At 35.3% G+C, this 19,147-nt stretch overlaps 2 protein-coding genes across 3 annotated transcripts in view; both read right to left on the bottom strand.

The window, feature by feature from the left end:
• Positions 1-19,147, bottom strand: part of LOC149421169 (uncharacterized) — a 56,841-nt gene that overhangs the window by 13,891 nt on the left and 23,803 nt on the right. The window lies entirely within an intron of this gene.
• Positions 1,501-11,183, bottom strand: LOC149421170 (uncharacterized). Its single transcript, XM_089635112.1, has 3 exons — positions 10,688-11,183; positions 2,214-2,400; positions 1,501-1,716 (listed from the first exon to the last, which is right to left on the bottom strand). Exons 1-3 carry the CDS (start codon positions 10,948-10,950, stop codon positions 1,501-1,503), a joined length of 666 nt encoding a protein of 221 aa, XP_089491238.1. The 5' UTR covers positions 10,951-11,183.

Genomic DNA, 19,147 nt, shown 5'->3' with positions numbered 1-19,147 from the left:
TCTTGCTTTGCTATAATGCTTTCGCGTATAGAAACTACAAAACAGTACTTATTTTCGAATTTACTCCATAAATCGAAATTCATATTGTAATTTGAATCCTTTTTCAACTGAAGTGTATGAAATTCATCACACAACGTATTAAATTGTGCATAATATGTAGCTATATTAACCGTTTGTTTAACAAAATCCTCCGAACTTCTCGTCTCCCTGTCCGCAATACTTTTCCCTTTCTCATATAATTCATTAACACGATTATGCATCAAATTAATCTTCGATTCTAGTAACTTGATTTTAATATCCTGAGTACTATCGCTAGTCGCCATGATTAATTGTATGTAGGAATTTAAACACAACAATAATTACAAATGCAACCTAGTACATACAAATTAACAAAGTATAAAGAGGAAATAATATTTATTTATAACTTTAAATATGTTAATTTTAAATACCCCGTTGGTAATCCGGCTCGAAAGAACCAAAAATGGTGTCGCGAAGCTGCGACTCCACTATATATTTTAGAGGTGGTGTGATATGCCACACGCCCAAAGGACCAGTCCCAAACTACTCCGAATGATAGGTATGGGACGATATATGCATCCGACAAACCCGATGGACAGTGCAATAATCAAAGGTATAAATCTGGGCTTCTGGAGCACAAGATAAGCCCAGATTGGAATGCAGGAAAGATGGACTCACCCGTTGATGACTATCACACGTCTCCAGGAGTATTAGTTGATTTCACTTCACAATTTATATGTATATTCGCCCTGTCTGATATTAATTATCACTCCGAACTCTGATAAGCAACTGACTCCACTTGTCAGATTTTTCATGTGTTGCAACAATATTTTTAATATGGTGACATTTTGGGATGGGTAAGAGGGTAGGTAGGACATTTGCAGGATTTGGTATTGACATTACACTTGTCCTTTAAGCCTGTGGATGCATACCTAACAATCCCATATATATTGCGCGAACACACATGTAATAATCACTGGTTCACCATAAGGGTTGTAAAAAAGTTCCTAAAAGTCATTACTGTCCCTTAGCATGGTTGTTTGAACCCATGCCACATTTTTGACATCGTCATCAAATCAGTTATTTGCATCAACCAACAAAGAGTCTAGAAAGGGCGTGTGGATGTTAAAAATGACACTGAAACTAAAATTATTAGTTCCAAAAATTGGGTTACGAAAACATTTATCAAAAAAAAAAACTTTATTTCGTAGTTAAAATATCACAAAATGCATATTTTTTAACCTTTTAACCTTTTGCTGGGTCTGCGAGGAGCAAATTTGTCTGTAAAGATATTATGGTTTCAAAGCAAGGTGACGGATTCTGATAGGGAGTTTGGTTATGAAAGAGTGAAATAATTGGTGGGCCAAATTATTCAACCGAATTTGTAAGACACTCAACATCTGGAGTTGATATATCGATGGCAATTTGATAATTTTTGGACATTTGTTCCACCAATTCTATTTAAAATAATGTTGATTATCATTATCCTTGACGGCGTAATCGGAGATCAAACCTCTGGGCCTTAATAAGATGTAAAAGTATCCATAAAATGCTTACAGTGAGGAAGATAATGGGGTGCCTGGCGGGGGATGAGCGGATGATCTCTTTGATGTAGGGGCTGGCTATGCTCATGACTAGCTGGTGCGCCTTCACTAGACGCCCACCCGCAGCAAGAGTCAGATCCACAAAATCTTCATTCTGAGGACAATCAATGAGGAGATGCAGAATAGATGTAGATAGATACTAACTAAGTATCATGTAGTATTGATTAGTAAGTATTGAATTAGTTACTTGGATAAATTCGATTTTATTGGCTTGGACAAATTGACGTGAATAGATTTTACACAGAGTTTGGATATTCTAGTAAAGTAAATTAAAGCTAACAGCCTTAAAAAAAAAGTGAACAAGTCGAAACAGTTTGCAATTTTAAATTTCGTGATTTCAAAAACCAACAAAACTAACTTTTTATCCAGTAAAAAAATTTTTTACAAGCACTTCTTCATGTAACCTCTAGTAAGTGGTATTTTTTTCACAAGTGCGGACACTTTTAGTCTATTACGGCATGAGCCTATTTGAAGTCACCATTGCCCATAAAACTATGTAACATACAGAAAATAAGACAATGAATAAAGAAACTTAAAAAACTATTTACATATTACACAGCGAACCAAAAGAATATTAATTTTATAACATACCAAGAGCAATGTATTTAATTTTGAGCACAGTCTAGTTTGGTAGCTTTCCCAGGACAAGGCAAAGCGGGGTTGAGAAACTTTTGTAATTTTGGTTTTAACTTGAATGTCTTCTGATGAAACATCTAATGCTTCATCATCCTCTTTGTGCCTTTTTGGCAAAGGCTTTCTTAACTTCTTAGTACTCGACCTAAAAGAAAGTTTCAGTTAATACAATAAACAGACCACATATCATTGTTTATTGCTTTGAAATACATCCAAAGTTTACTTGCTCTCTTATCCAAATAATGACATAATACAAGCACAAGTATCTTCCCTTTTAAATTTTACGAATAAAGGGTCAATAATAGTGATACACATCCACGGATTTGTGAAGTTCAGGTTACAGTCAGCATTGGTCAGCATACGTAAGGAGAAGATCTGGTCCATGCACCCCTTCCCACCATAAGAGCACCTTGCACATCCCATATTTCATCCTTTGTTTCCATTCCTGCCCTTTCAATCAAAATTCTATCATACAGCGTGCCAACTGAACTTAGCAAGCTAATTAATAGCCCTATAACTTTTAGGCCCAGATTATATCTACTATGTTTCAACAATTACCACAAGAAACAACGATTTAGATGCGCAAAATAGGTTATTAAGGTGACACAATACCCTGATAACGGGGATTTGCCTCGACGCTCACAATTTAATTATTTCTGATGTAAGTATTACTTAAATCTTAAATGTTTCTAGAGGGATTCCCAGAGATGCAAGTTATTTATATTTAAGATTAATAAAAATTGGACCTTACCAATCTTATGTAAAACGATTTGCAAATTTTATAAAACGTTTTTCAACTATAAGTAGAGATGGCAAAATTTCGTTAAACATTAACTAAAAACGCGAAAAAATATTTATGTTTCGAAAATAGGGTATTTATAAGTTTTCTTTGCGTTTCAAGGCATTTGAAAGTGTTTCCAGTGATTTCTATTTCGCGAATTAACGCGAAAAACGTGATTTTGGCCGTATTTCAGCTAAATTATTCTATTTAGCGAAATAGGCGCGAATTTCTCGAATTCCCCGAGAATTTCAAAAAATCGATATTTACATTACGATTTTTTATAATTTTGTTACTATTTTATGTGTAAATATTTAATATTTTTGTACTGTAGGCTAAAATTGCTTTTTGACATTACACAAATAGTGCGAAATAAATTACGCCTATTGATGTTAATCGCAATCTGCAGTTGTTGTGTTTGTGTTCGACCCGTACTTAGAGTTTCCTTCCTTATTAATTTATAATTAAAATTAATTATTTATAATCATGGAAATACTTGCAAATGAAGGTTAAACATATATTTTACAACATTCAAGAAATATATTTTTTTCTATTTTGCTACAAAACGCTAAATTATGCCTCAAAATGCTATAAAACGCTAAATTTCCAATTTTTAATGCTAAAAAATCTGAAAATTAATGCTAAATTTTGCCATCTCTAACTATAAGATGAGCGGGAAGCACTAGAATTTATTTTTGTAGACGATGAATTAGTAACTTTCCGAGGAATCCCTCTAGAAAAATTTGAGATTTTATTAATGTATTCATAATAATTGATTAAAATATACCACTCGGAAATATCAAATTTCTGTCCCGCTAAAGCAAACTCCGCCGTACGTTACTCGAATACTCTGCAGCGCACGTAACTATATTCGTGTGCAGGTGCTCAAGTACTTACACCGTTATAGTTCAGTCACGGCCACAGCTTCAGCCGGAAAGGTAGTGTAACTCTCGGCCCGACTGTCCAGTGACTTCTTTTACATATTTTATTTTATTTAATCAAACGATTACTTTTAAATCTATTAGTGAAATTTTCTGTTTTTTATAATTTGACTTCTTCCACAATTAAGTAAAGGTTTTTTGTATATTTCACCAATATAAAAGAATAAGTTATTTTTTTGAAATGATTTGTACTTTAAATGTGCACGAAGTATAAGTATAAGAAGTAGATAAATTTTGGTTTCCGGTGACATGTTTTTTTTTTTTTTTTACCGAAATGCATTTTTTACATCAATAAGCTCAGGAATTGCTGGTGAAAGGTTGTCAGGCACATCTCAATACATCTATAAGTATATAGGGAATAGAGATTGCCTAAATAATTAACAAGTATTTCACATTTAAAAAAAAAATCCGCAAGACATCATCCAGATAAAATTGCATATTATAAAGAAAATACGAGTATTGTGTTAAACGCTAGACCGACACTCAAGTTCCTCCCGTCCTACAGTGAGTTTTGTAACTCATCGGGATTGCTTTGGCAAGAAATAAAAATAAAAACATTAATAATTAAAAACATGCGAAATTTTTTTTTTTACTCAAATTGGCTCCTATCACAAGTGTCTACCAAATAAATATACATTTATTAACCAAAAAAGGATTTGTGATTTATGATTACTTGGGATCCCTTACATATTTTTTCACTGTACGTAGATACCATGAATTTCCAAACACCATGCAAACTATGCAATTAATTAACTAATGCTAAGAAATTATTATTATTATCGTACAGAAATTTATATTTATAAAACTTGTCCGTGTGAAATCAAACCATGTCACACTGTGCAATGTTTTGGCGAACGCGGCAGGCAAATGAAACTTGATACAAACATCCAAATGGCCCCCGACGGCAAAAAGGTTGCCCACACCTGTTATAAAATCAACACACTACTTTTTACAGAACGTACAATCAATAATTTTCCTCTTTTAAAGAAGCATCATTATATATACTCGTAACCTACCGTCATTGATTACACAGATAGTGAATACGCTCCACATTAAAACTTCCAAAACATTAGAAAATTGCAAGTAAACACAACATAAAGTGTCGAAGTAGTTAAATCACTTCATCTTCGAAATATTCAATCAGTTAGATTTTTAAATTATCGTGTGTGCTGTGCAGTGCTGTGTTTTAAAAATATTAAAATAACAATTTTCAACTGGTAAACATACCAAACGCGCAGGCGCATTATCAGTCCGTCATTACTATCGCCATTGGTCGAAAGTGTCGTCACTTTTGAATAGTGCTAAACAGTTTGCGGGAAACAGGCGTTTGTGTATAAACTAATTACGAATAAAGTTAACATATTTTTAACTCTTTTTAAATAAATTTTAATATGGATTTAAACGAGAACTCTCTTAACTATATGACCAAGGCCAAGGATCTACTCTGTTCGCTGATAAAAATTATTAATGACCCCGGCAACAAATTTACGAAGGAGCAAATGGGTAAAATTACCCCGATAACAACGGATCTGTTAGGAACCACAGGATTGATGGCTGTTCGAATGGGAATGTTGGAAGGAGAATTGTCAACATTAAAAAGTGTAACGGATACTCAGTCTATTGTTACTAACCCGACAAATACTTCATCTTCAATAAATGATTTGCTCGCAGAGGCCGAGGAAAGAAAAACCCGGTCAAAGAACATTATTTTATTTAATGTTCCCGAAAGTATTTCAGAATCAACAACAACAATTATTAAAATGGACAGCGATAAAGTAGTTTCAGCGATTAGTGATATAAATAATGATTTAATACCGAGTGTGGTTAAGTCGTACAGACTTGGTGTAAAAAAGTCCAACAAAATTAGACCGATTAAGGTCGAATTCAATGACTCTGTCTCGGCTCGCGAGGTTTTGACCAGGAACGCAAAACTGAAAAACGGTATAAAGGCCAGTAACGACCAAACACCATTGCAGAGGACTCAACTTCTAGATTTACGCCAACAACTCGAGACGAGGAAGAACAACGGTGAAACCAATATAACTATCAAATATGTGAACTCTGTACCTAAAATTATTGAATGTGCGCCAAAAAACTGAAACAACAAAAAATAAAATGCTACTACCAAAATGTGAGAGGGATCCGCACTAAACTTCCCATGTTGCTGACTTCGGCGGCAACTATCAGCAGTGATATCTTCATTTTAACCGAAACATGGCTCGACTCAGGAATCAATTCTGCCGAATTAGGCTTCCCTAATTTCAACATCTACCGTATGGATAGGAATTCTAAAACAAGTGCCAAAACGAGAGGAGGTGGTGTAGCCATTGCTATCTCAAAAAATCTCAGTTCTTCAAAAATATCCACAAAAAACACATCCATCGAGCAACTATTTGTCAATGTGAACACTTCTAGAGGTAAAATAATAGTGGGATGTGCATACTTACCTCCGAATTCTGATGTCCAAAGCTACAGCAATCACTGCGACGAGGTTGAATCAATTTGTGCTAAATATCCTAATACTAAACTACTTCTAGTTGGTGATTACAATCTGCCACATTATGATTGGTGTAATATGAATTCTGTCAATTCTTGTTCTAATGTTAATATTCGTGTTATTAGAGATATGGCACTGTTCTTAGGTCTAACACAGTGTAATAATGTTCATAATATAGGAGGTCGTACGTTGGATTTGGCACTGTCAAATGTGTCTGACATCTGTGTTGTGAGAAGTACCGAAATTCTATTACCTGTCGATGTTTACCATCCACCACTAGAAATATGCATGTCTAATCTTAAACCAATTCCTATCGTAAAAAAGGTAGTAGAAACTCGAAATTTCAAAAAAGCTGACTATGTTAAAATTTCAAATTTCCTTAAACAGACTGACTGGTCATTCTTTGATAGCGACGATGATATTAATGTACACCTTAAAAAATTTTACTTCATCGTTAATTCTGCAATTGAACAATTTGTTCCTTTAACGACTTACAGAGAAACTCTATACCCAAAATGGTTCTCAAAAGACCTGATAGACTTAATTTACCTTAAAAAATTATCTCATAAGAGATTCAAACAAAGTCGCCTGGCCATCGATTATACTGCGTTTCAAAAATTGAGGGCAGAGTGCAATAAGCTCTCCGCAAAATGTTACAAAAATTACATTAGTGATGTCGAAGGCTCTATCATGGACGACTCAAATTTCTTTTGGAAATATGTTAAATCCCAAAAAGAAAATGGTACTTACATACCTAGTAGTGTGTCATTCGATTCTAAATTATCCCTAAATCTTCAGGAAACTGTTAATCTTTTTGCTGATTTTTTTAGCGGCGTTTACATTAATGCAAGTGAAGACAGCAATATTTCGTGCTTTGATTTGGTTGAAACTCTTGATATATCTGTCTGTAATGTAACCATAGACGATATTATATCTAAGCTGAAGAGTCTTGATTCCCGAAAATCCGCAGGACCTGATAATGTTCCGCCCAGGTTTTTAGTAAATTGTATGCATACATTGTCATATCCTATTCATAAGTTATTTACAAAGTCACTCTCATCAGGTGTATTCCCGGACCTTTGGAAGTTTAGTCTTTTAACGCCCATTTTCAAAAAAGGTAATAAGAGCGAAGTAACAAATTATAGGCCAATATGTATAATGTCTACTTTACCCAAACTTTTTGAAAGCCTAGTACTAGATAAGTTGATATCCCGAATCAATCGAACCATCTCTCCCCTTCAACATGGATTCATTAAAGGTAGATCTACTCTTACCAATTTGATATTGTACACGAATGATATTGTTAATGCCCTTAATGCATCACATCAAACTGATTCCATATATACTGACTTCAGTAAGGCATTTGATAAAGTAAACCACAAAATATTATTACGTAAACTAAAATTGTTGGGAATAAGAGGGAGTATGTTGGAATGGTTTAAGAGTTATCTATTAGGAAGGTACTTAGCAGTCAAGATAGATTCGTTTACTTCTTATACATTTGCTGCCTCGAGCGGAGTACCACAGGGATCTCACTTGGGCCCAATATTATTTTGTTTGTTTATCAATGATATTGTTAATATTTTTACTAATGTTAAAGTCCTGTTATTTGCCGACGATCTGAAGATATACAGAATAATCAAAGACGATGACGATCGCGCAATTTTGCAGTTGAACCTTAATAAACTATGTGCGTGGTGTTCTGTCAATGATTTGCAACTAAATTTAGGTAAATGCCAGATTATCAGTTTTTACAAAGGCAAAAATCCACTTAATTTTTCCTACTTTATGAATGGTGCTAATCTTCTTCGTGTATCACAGATTCGTGATCTTGGTGTTATATTCCACGAGAGTCTACAGTTTAACGAACACATCGATGAAATAACAAGCGATGCGATGAGAATACTAGGTTTTATTTTGAGAATGGGAGCAAATTTTAAAAGTATGTCAACATTAAAACATCTGTATTGCTCGTTAGTACGAAGCAAATTAGAATACAATTCCACCGTATGGTCACCGTACTACAAGGTCCATTCTCAATCATTAGAAAAGGTACAAAATAAATTCCTTCGGTACATTAATTTTAAAATGAAAATTCCAATCGAATTTATAAATTACAATAACTTGCTTGCTGAAACTAAACTTCTTAAATTATCTGATAGAAGAGTGTTAATTGATTTGCTATTTTTATTCAAAATTATTAAATCTTTAATTGACAGCCCTAATTTGTTGGAACTTATTTGCATTAATGTTCCTGCTAGGCAAACTCGCAGTAAAGATACTTTTAAATTTAACAAGAACCTCAACACTAATTATTCTATTTTTTCACCAATTCCTAGAATTCACAACCTTGCGAATAAATACTGTGAACTTATAGATATATTTGGTTTTGACAATTTTGTGAGCTTTAAAAGGCAACTTATTTCGATTCTATCGGCTAATAATTAACTTTTATAGCTTTAATAATTTTATTACATCTTCTCCCATTCGAAACCTTTCAAGTAAATTATATCCATATTTGTTTGTTTTTTATTTGCTCTACTATACACTTATAATTGTATGCATATACCTACTAACTACTTTTTATACATACCACTATGTTCCATCTCAGATCTTATTATTTCTTATTCATGTCGATATTGCTAAATTCTATTAGTTTTTGCTTTTTACAGGTGCAACTCTTATTTTGTTATTTTTTTTTTTTTTTTTTTAAATCTCTGTTATAATGTTCTTTACCTCACGAGTAAGTTACACTCTAATTTATATTGGTTTATCGATTTGTTAAACACACAATTAATACTGGGTTTAAACACACCCACTTACTTACTTTTTATGTTGAACTTTCTTTTACTTACTATTTCATGCTTGGGTATATTTTATATTGAATCCATCTTATTAGTGTTTTGCTAATTTGCACAAAATTTTATTATATGTGTTGCTTTCTTACAATTAACTCCATTTATCTTCTTATGTTCAATTATTGTAATCAATGTAAATGTATATTTTCATGTAAAAGCCCATTAGGGCGTAAATAAAATAATAAATAAATAAATAAATAAATATTAACTGCCTGTAAAGAATATAAATAAGTAATAATATATGTACATTCTAACGCTGCATCACGTTCATTGGTCAAATATATTGTACATTTAGTTTTGTATCAGTGATCGACGAACCGGTGCATGCAATCTGTTGGCCATGAGTTGATTATAGTTTGTCTAGTCCATGCTTAGTACTAAGATATATCATTGTAGAAATATATTATACATATATGTCTACAGCGCCATACAAAGCATCTAAATATTATTATTGTAAAAAAAAAACTTCCAACCGCCATTGAAATTTTTGTTAGTGAATAAATTATTAGGAAAAAAAAATGATGCCCGAAAATAATGATTTAAAAAACCAGTTTAATATTTATTTACTTAATGTAATTCCGAAAAGTGGAATTTCCGAGGGTCGAATAAATAATAAGAATAATTTAAAAAAATAATAATAATTCAACCATTGCATGCCTTTCATGTTTGGTTTTACGTTTACGAAGTTCTGTAAATTTTATTATACCCGTGCGAAATTTCGAGAGTGCATTTGGTTACTGTTCGACTAAAACATATATTATCCCGTGATTTTTCACGGGTCTGCGCTATTTACTAATATTTTTTAGTCACTGTCAGTGATGTGTCAGCTCAGTTGGCAAGAGTTCTTGAACCCGGGTTCTTTAGAAGAAGCAGAACCTAGCCCTCTTTATCGACTGCTCCTAGAGAACCCTTCAACGGTCTCGACCAAGGCTAAGGTTGTGGTAGTTGTGTAATGTAAATTTTGCCGAAGTTGAACGAAATTCATTCGTATTTTATCGTGGCTAGAGCTGGCCACTGACTGGCGACGACTAATATTCACACAGGGCGGTTGAACCGCGCGGTTACGGAATCATTCACATCGGCGGCTACCGCGCGGTTGTGTTGTTCTCCCTGAGTTAGTTTAGTTATACTAGTTAGTTTTTTAATACTAGTTAGTTTAAAAATTGAGGTTTTAAAACGCTCGGGGAATCGCGTGTTTCATGATAGCAAAAGTCGAACTAGTAATTGTTTCATTTAAAATTTGCTGTACAAGTCGGTGGCGACATTGGTTGGAATGAATGATTAGTTAAATGGAAGGCATTTCTAATGTGTATTATCTATTCAACGATTAAAATAAATAAAATGTTAACAATACTCACTGTTCTAGAGGCTGAAGGGGTTTTTGGGGTACGGAAGAGAGAGACGAGTCTCTATTGTTTGCATTTGTTTCTTCTTCTAAGTTGTAGATATTTGCGTTTTCGGTTGGGTGCACCCGCATTAAATGACGTGATAGATTAGTAGTACCGCCACCACGAAAACTAATATATTTGCGGCAGTAACAACACTTGGCTTTCTGTTCTACTTCATTTAGGTTATCAAAATGTTTCCACAGTTTACTCTTTTTTGACCTGTGTTTAGGCATATTGATTAGAAGTAAAAATATCAACAGGAATAAAATTCGTCAAAACGAACGGCACGTGACGTGTCAACTTGGAGAAATAATGCCACCTATAAGTAGAAATAGCAATAATAAACCACTCACGAAATGAGTAAGAACTCGCGAGTCGAGTGACGCGGGTGCCGGGTACGGGTGCCGCGCCGGGTGCGCGGGGTACGGGACGCAGTGATGCCATGGCACAAAAATAAATAAACATGTTTCAGGGGTAAAAAAACGTGTTTTGAAAGATAAAAAACATGTTTTTGTAAGTTTTCATAAAAAAATGAATAATACAATGTTGTATTAAAATCAATAATTTAATAATTATATTTGGTTAATATAATGGTTTTAAAAAACACCATACAAAAACATTAAAAAAGTTTTTATTTTATTTTGATTTTTTTTCTTTCAAGTTTTAGAACTCAATTTAAACGAAGGAATAATATTAAATAGCTTTGGTAATTTTGCACATAAACGGCGCTATACATATCATACATATATTATTATTAAAGTTTTTTCAAATCCAAAACGATAATATTTCTCTGATTTAAATAGGGAAGTTTTAGTGAAAAATCACCTCAGAGGCGCACGAGATTACAAAATTTTACAGTGGTTAGTCTAGGTATCCAATCAAAGAAAAATATTCAACTAATTTATTAATGAATTCATATTATTTATTCAAACAGACAATTTGTGACATTGTTAACCCTTACCAAAGTTTAAGAACCACATTAATGATTTTCCCGGCGGGAAACATGCTAAAAAATCGTAACTCACTCAAATTTACATAATATTTTCAGTGACCGGTAAAAAGCCATGCACCTGGCAGCACTGGCCAGAATAGCCAGTAACCAGGAGATTTGTTAAACTGTCGGTATTGCAGATTTCTGTTTTCGCATTTACCGCTGAATCTGAATTCTCATGTCAGGGCCCGTTCCCACTTCCGTTTTAAAAACGGAGGCCTGTCCCGTTTTAAAAACGGATGCCCTAGCGGCTGTAGTGGATTTATGGAGCTGTTCACACTTGTCTGACACGATTTTAAAACGGATCCGACATTTTCTGTAGGATGGATCGCCAGCGCAGCGCGTCCGTTTTAAAATCGTGTCGGAACTCGCTCGCTCATAGTTTTGTATGAAGCTGTTACTTGTCGTCTAGTCGTTCCGGCAGAGTCCCCGCCACACCCCGACCCCTCCCCGCCCGCTCACAGTCGCAAGGAAGCAGGCACGCTGCGTGCTTGTATTTGGTTATTTTGTTAAGAAAATAAATTAAAACGTAATTTTTATCCTAGCAATCTAGCTCGCTAAAAACTCACGGACCGCCACTGGAAGACCCAGTAGCCAACAAACTACAATATTTTATTTTTAATTAAATAAAAACAAAACGCTTGGTGTACACAACTTTTTTATATCAAAATTTTCAACATGTTTCAAAATTTATTTTTTAAACTTTACTTATTTTTCTTTATTTTAAAGCTTAAATATTTAAGTTGTAATTGTTTAATTACCTTAAAAATATCGATAGCCTTTCTTCAGGACAAATGCACTCTCTCAATTTTGTATTTTGATGCGTTAAGAGCTCTCTGAAATTCGTTCCAGTAAGGAAGTGATAGACATTCTAAAATAATTAAAGAACTTTAGTTCATCACTTCTCAACTCACCAATTAACACTTGGAAAGTTCCTACAGAAAATCTTTCACCCAAAATTAATAGAAAATTTTGGGTGGGTGTTGTCATGTGATACTATCACATGACAACAAGAGCTTCATCATCGTCCATTACGCACGATCGTCTACTGAAGAATGAGCAAATAAAATGTTTTGGTTGAATTGACAATTATTTGTTTTCGTAGAGTATGATCCGATTTTAAAACGGAGGTGTGAACAGGGCCTACGTAGAGCATCCGTTTTTAAAACGGGACCCGCCTCCGATTTGAAAACGGAAGTGGGAACGGGCCCTCACTGTCATAGTGATTGATTTATTTATGCAAGCGACTGAACATGGATCGAACTGACCATAAGAACCGGCTGAACGTTTTTGCTAGTTCCTCAATAAGAAAAACCAGGGGGTGTTTTCCTGAGAATAGGTAACTGGTTCTTCAAAATTCTAATATTTTGTTTTGATATTTGTTAAATGACACGAGCAATCATTTAACAGTACATTTATAAGCATAGTTATATTATTCAGCCAAAAAACGCTGAAATACGCAGTTAATAACTTCCAATATTCCACCATTATTTTGTTTTATGTATTTGTGTTCATCTTTTACAAACTGTTCAATTTTTTATGTGTTTTAATACATATTTAATTTCAATACTTCTAATTTTTTTAAAGATTTTTTGTAATACCTACCCCCCCCCCCCGCCCCGCCTTCCCAAGAGGGTGGAAAATTTCTGTTCTCAGAATTACTCTTTTTCGGGTGATATCTAGCTTTTTAGTTAAAAAATCGAGTTGGCAACACTGAACACGAATATCGACCATCACGAAAAACGTACCTTCTTTCATTTTCATCTACGGTCGGAGTTGAAGAAACAATTATTTGTTTTTTTGCTGCTAGTTGTTTGACCTCTTCATCTGATTTCTTAAATTCTTCGAAGTCCTCGGAATGTAATGACTTTAAATGACTTTTCAACGCAGTTGTAGTGCGTCCCTTCCGAGAATAAACTTTATCACAAATTAAACACTTAGCTGTCGAGTCATTCAATTGTACAAAATAATTCCAAATAGGGCTTGTTTTTGGTTTCATTTTGACATTTACTAATCTACTCGTAAATAGCACACTCACAGAATGTCTATACAGTTTGTAGTGTACACACTGTAAGTAATAAAAACACCGTATTAATAAAAGTGACAAGCGAGAAAAAAATGCGCGAAAAGACCACACTTATAGACGGTACTAAATTACTAATCCGAAAAATAAAACAAATCACGCTAGTGCTGGCAGTATAACATAACCAGCTAGATAGCGGTTATCCGCGAAGTACCCGTGGCTACGTTAAAGACAGCTCCATGACAGCTCGGTTATTCCGAATGGTTTATTTATGTATTCGGCTATGGCCCGGTAAATCAGTTGCTTTTAAGCTCGGCTTAAATAGAATGTCGAGCTTAGCGCGGCTTGGCACACAATCCGTATAGGTGGTAATAATATAAAAATGTAATAATATTTGGATAATTTATTTAGCGCCGTTTTCGTAAGAAATCACCTCGAGGGCGCTATCATCAATATTACACTACTATCATATTTGTAATGTGATTTATGTGTGATTTTAATAGGGGAACGTTTTTCTTTTTTCTTTGGAAAGTCAAACTACTGTCTACTCATGTCTAATGCAACTATCATCGCCAATCGTGATATGATCGTGATGTTTCAAAATGTCGACGACCGCGCTTTACTTTTACGCCTTAATTACTGGTTTCATTTACGAGGTGATTTTTGATAAAGTCCCCCACTTTATGTACGCAAGTACCGCACAGTATCCCATCTTTCCGGAGCCAGTGAGTGATAAAAGAAGGCAATTTATGTAAATTTCGGTATGCAATTATTTTTGTCACTGCTACTAAGATCCGGTATATTAATCAGTCAGTCCGTATCCTCGCTATGTGCGACAATCCTCGCGCCTCGGCCCATTTAGCCTTGGTAAGCTGCAGAATGGTTCCCTTTTTAGACACCGAGGCGCTAGCAGTAACAAATGTCAAATATGACTGCGTGAGTAAATACTTATAATTAATTTAGAATTTTATCAGTGAGGACTGTTACACTCATCGATTGATGATCAATCAATCAATCAATCTAAAATAGACAAAAATACTCTTCTAAGGTATTATGAGAGGAATTTTTTAACGTCAGGACCGTGTTTTCAGCAGTTTGTTTGACAAACAAATACTATTTAGAATTAGTATCCTCGCATATAGCATCATGTTGATTGTTGACAAGTGGGGAACTTTATCAAAAAATCAACTCTTAAATTAGCCCGCCAAACACTTGACTTTTTGAACACTTTTAATCTCTCGGTGACGTAGAATCATAGATATATTACTCACGAAGCAAAGAAAATTAAGTATATTCCTCTACTAAAATCATAAAAAATAGTCTAATATTACTGATATTTAGGCTTCCGACCTATCGGACCTATATGCAGATTATGTTCCAAGCCACTCTAAGCTCGATATTCCAACCAAACCGAGCTTAAAATCAACTGATATACCGGGCCTAAGAACTACTTTGCGGCTTAGCAAGAATTAAGCGGCCGTCGTCCCGTGGGTCAGTAAGGAATCCATATAAACCGGGTTCAAGGAGGCGGAACACCGAGAGAGTACATCTATTTGCGCCGTTTTTATAAATGTTGTGTGTGTGTGTACAAGTCCATTTGGTAAATTAATAGACATATTTAGTACTTACACGGTTTTCTTATTTTTTAGCGAATTCATTTTTTTGGTAAAGTTTTTGTTGTGGGGAACCCAGGTTAAAGTTTTTTTTATAACTTTTCTGTATTACTGTTCTTTCTGTTGCATGCGTATTTCCCCATATTCTATCAAATAATTTAGCGGTGTCTGACATTCCCAAAAACCCACTTTTACTTGATGTTCTAACAAATACATACTAGGATATTTGTTTCTATGCTGCAAGGACAAGTGTTTTTGTATGTTCTGCTTAGAACAATATATGTTAGACACCAGTCCTAGATAGATACCTACACCCACCATAATAATAGAATAATCGTTTTATAACCGCTGCTATTAACCAGTTGTTTGTTATTAAAAATTCTCGTCCAACACTACAATATGTTACCAATGAATATATATAAATACAGGGTGTCCGGGGGGGGGGGGGGTGTAAAGTGCACATACTTTGGGAGGAGATTCCACAGGAATAATAATAATAATAATAATAATTCCACAAGAAGTAAAAAAATAATTGACTTTTTCGTAATTCCATCGTTTTTTTTAACTAAACACAAATATTTTTCCATAGAAGAATATTTATTTTTCTGTATAAACACAATTCAATTTTTATCCTTAAAACTACCTTAAAACGTTGGATTTTCAAGAAAAGTTATAAATCTTTTGTGCTTGTATTATCATTTAGAATCACTTCCTGAAGTTAGTTTTACCTCCGGATACTTTATATGTTTATAGCCTTTTCTGATACGATAAGATTAAGCTGTCACTCAACTCCAGCTCTTGCTACTAGAAACTGCTTCATCATGGTTTTTTTTAACAAGTTTTACTTATTTCGGGAATTCATCATCATTGCAATATTTCTGGTGCCACCTGATTAGATCAAAAAAGTTATTTATATCTTTACTTGTACCATCACGTAGAATCTCCTCCGGAAGTTAGCGCACTTTACCCCTGGACACCCTGTATTTATTTTTTATTTTTATGTGACACCTCACATAAAACTCTGTCTGTACAATGTAAAGGCAGGGCAGCTATGTCGCCAGCCGGTTGGGCAGTGTTATAAGGCGGGTTAAGATAGGGGCTATAAGAAGGGATTTATTAATGCGGGTCTTGAAGAGGCCCGGATTACATGAAGGAGGAAAAACAGAAGTCAGTAATTCCACATACGATCCGTCTAACACAAAAATGAGTCGAAGAAGCGGCCCATTCTCATGAAGCTAACTTCAACAGTGAACAGGTCTTCCATTTTAATCAGGTGCACCGGTGATCTATGCTGCTAGCTCCTTAAAGCAAGCTCCATTAAAATAACTGTAGACCAGACTCAGCATGCCCACATTGCGTCTGTGCATTAGAGATGGCAATCGATCTGTTAACAATGGATTGACAATCAGACGGACTGCCCTCCTTTGCACGGAAACGACTATTGTAGGGCTTCAGCCCAGAGGTGGCTCCCAAATTCAATTGCTGGGCATACTTGAGATTTGTATAAGGTTAGCAGCTGGTGACTATTGAAGAATTTGCTAGCCCTATACAAGACGCCCAGTGTCTTGAAATTGTGTCGGACATACTGGTCTTGACTCAGCCATTTTGGCGGTGGGCGAGTCACAAAACAAAACGGGAGCCCAAGGCGCGGCTGTACTCGACCACGGCTATATTCCTAAAAACTGCCTTGCGGGAACTAGTTCCCGCTCGACCCAGGTCCCCGATGAACATATTGCATTCTTTATTGTATCCTTGTATTAACTTATCTTGAAACATGAAATATCTAATGTGTTAATTGTCCGTTAGCCAATGAATGAATAATTGTACTGTATTGTTTGAAAATGTAATGATAATAAGTTTGAAAATAAATAAAACATCGGAGTGTGGCTGAAAGGAAGCAGACAGAGAGGTTGTAGAGAAAAAGCGAACGACCGTATGCCATCAACGCGTTCCACTCGGGCGCGATTCTGTGAATCGTGCCTGACATAAGATAAGTTGTAGCATTCGTTTGCTGCCAACGCCCTATAAAACGGGCACAAAGCTCTGAAAAAGGCAGATCATCAGCTCTACAACTTTCTCTGCTCTGCCCTCTACCTCGCTCCGACTTCTGCCTCTGCTTGCCTTCTTTCTCTTCTGACCCTCGCCTTATCCTGGACTACAGACTTCCTTACCTCTTTGGACCAGACCCGGACACGTCAAAAGAAAGAGCCTCGCAAGCGATCGGACCAGCTCTACAGCGGCTGGAGACTGAACGTTCTTCCTTCACATGCCACAGAAGGAGCGACATCTTCCGCCTAGTATCCGGAATATCCGGTCCATTACAGACTTTTGTATCTCACCCTGTCTGATACACAAATATAATTATTGATATTAGCGCAACAAGTTGTGACACATGTATCTGTGTTGTGCAGGCATTGCATTCATCTGGTGCGGAGAGGAATAAGAGCCCTAAATTACTGTTAGAATTGTACTTCCTTTGAGAAAATCCGCAATCCAACTATGAAAGGTTGGATGGATTCCGTACAGCAGATTTCCACACGATCGGTTTCGACGAAATCCATATTGCCGATCGCATAACATCCTATTCTTATTCTAGAGGTATGTGAGCAACTTGTTACTAACCACCTTTTCCAATAACTTTGGGAGAATGGAAGTGATGGCTAAGGGGAGGTAATTGGAAGGATAGGAGCGGTCAACCTTCTTAAGGATTGGGTGGACGATTGCCCTTTCCCAAAGATCTGGCTACTTTCTACTTTTGAGTGAGAATTTCAATAATGTTGAGATCACCGGGGTTAATTCTGCAGAATACCTCTTAACCCCTGGAAAACCTTTTCTGCACCAGTGGCAAGAATTTTTACCAGCTGACAAACGATTTGTGCGCTGCTGGCAATGGAATTTCGCCCTATCTGGAATTTTTTGATATGCGGTTTAAACCTGTATGCCATGAGAAAGTGCATAAATTTTCAGAAACAGAATAGCTTGCACTTGAAACATTCTTGATTCATTCATTTTTGATTTCCCTCAAAAAGGTTCTGGTGTTCCAAAGGTTAAGGCTGGCTTTATCGATTTTCAACTCGTTCAAGACCCGGAGAACCTCCTTTTTCCAGATTTTTGATTCCTTTATTTGGATACATTTTGGATAGGGGGAGTCTCTCCTTTATCTTGAAGAGTCGAGATTTCTGCAAAAATTTTTGCCTAATAAATCAGCTTTCTCAGGTGGAAAAGTGGTTCTGCAGAAATTACTCCCAATTGAACCAGTTCTCCCAAAACAAACGGCTACCGGTGGGGCAATCTGCCAGTTTTTTGGCAATTCTTTGATCCTGGTTAGCTCTACTTAGAGTTCTCTTGCAATCCTTTGCCCGTTTTCGGTATTCCGAAAGTTCATCCACAGAACCAATTTTCCAGAGTGTATTTTTTTTATAAGCCATGTTTTATAGTCTGACCGATTCAGCACAGCGATGGTCAAACCACGTCTTTGTGTCTGCTCCAGAGGATTTAGATAATCAGGAGTATAATAAAAAAATTCCACTAATTCCTATAATTGTAAGTAGGTACCTATTAATTATAAACCATATTATAGGTATTTTATGTAATATTCTTTTTTTTACTATATCAATAACAATTCTTTTTTCGCACTCTTCAGGGAGGTGGTAGGAACATAATATTGTAAAAATGCGAATAAGTATGTCCAAACAAACGAAAATTTAACATTGAAAAAAAAAAAAATCTATGCTGAACCATTGAAATGGAATGCAATATTAACACACTTTTAATATGGGCGAAAACAAGGGTCCCATTCGAGA

The sequence above is a fragment of the Hesperophylax consimilis genome, chromosome 9 (genome assembly GCF_061612785.1).
Source record: "Hesperophylax consimilis isolate HC1 chromosome 9, BYU_Hcon_1.0, whole genome shotgun sequence".
In the NCBI taxonomy this organism is placed as follows: Eukaryota; Metazoa; Arthropoda; class Insecta; order Trichoptera; family Limnephilidae; genus Hesperophylax; species Hesperophylax consimilis.
Note: the sequence above shows the minus strand (reverse complement) of the source record. Positions and strands in the feature narration are given on the sequence as shown.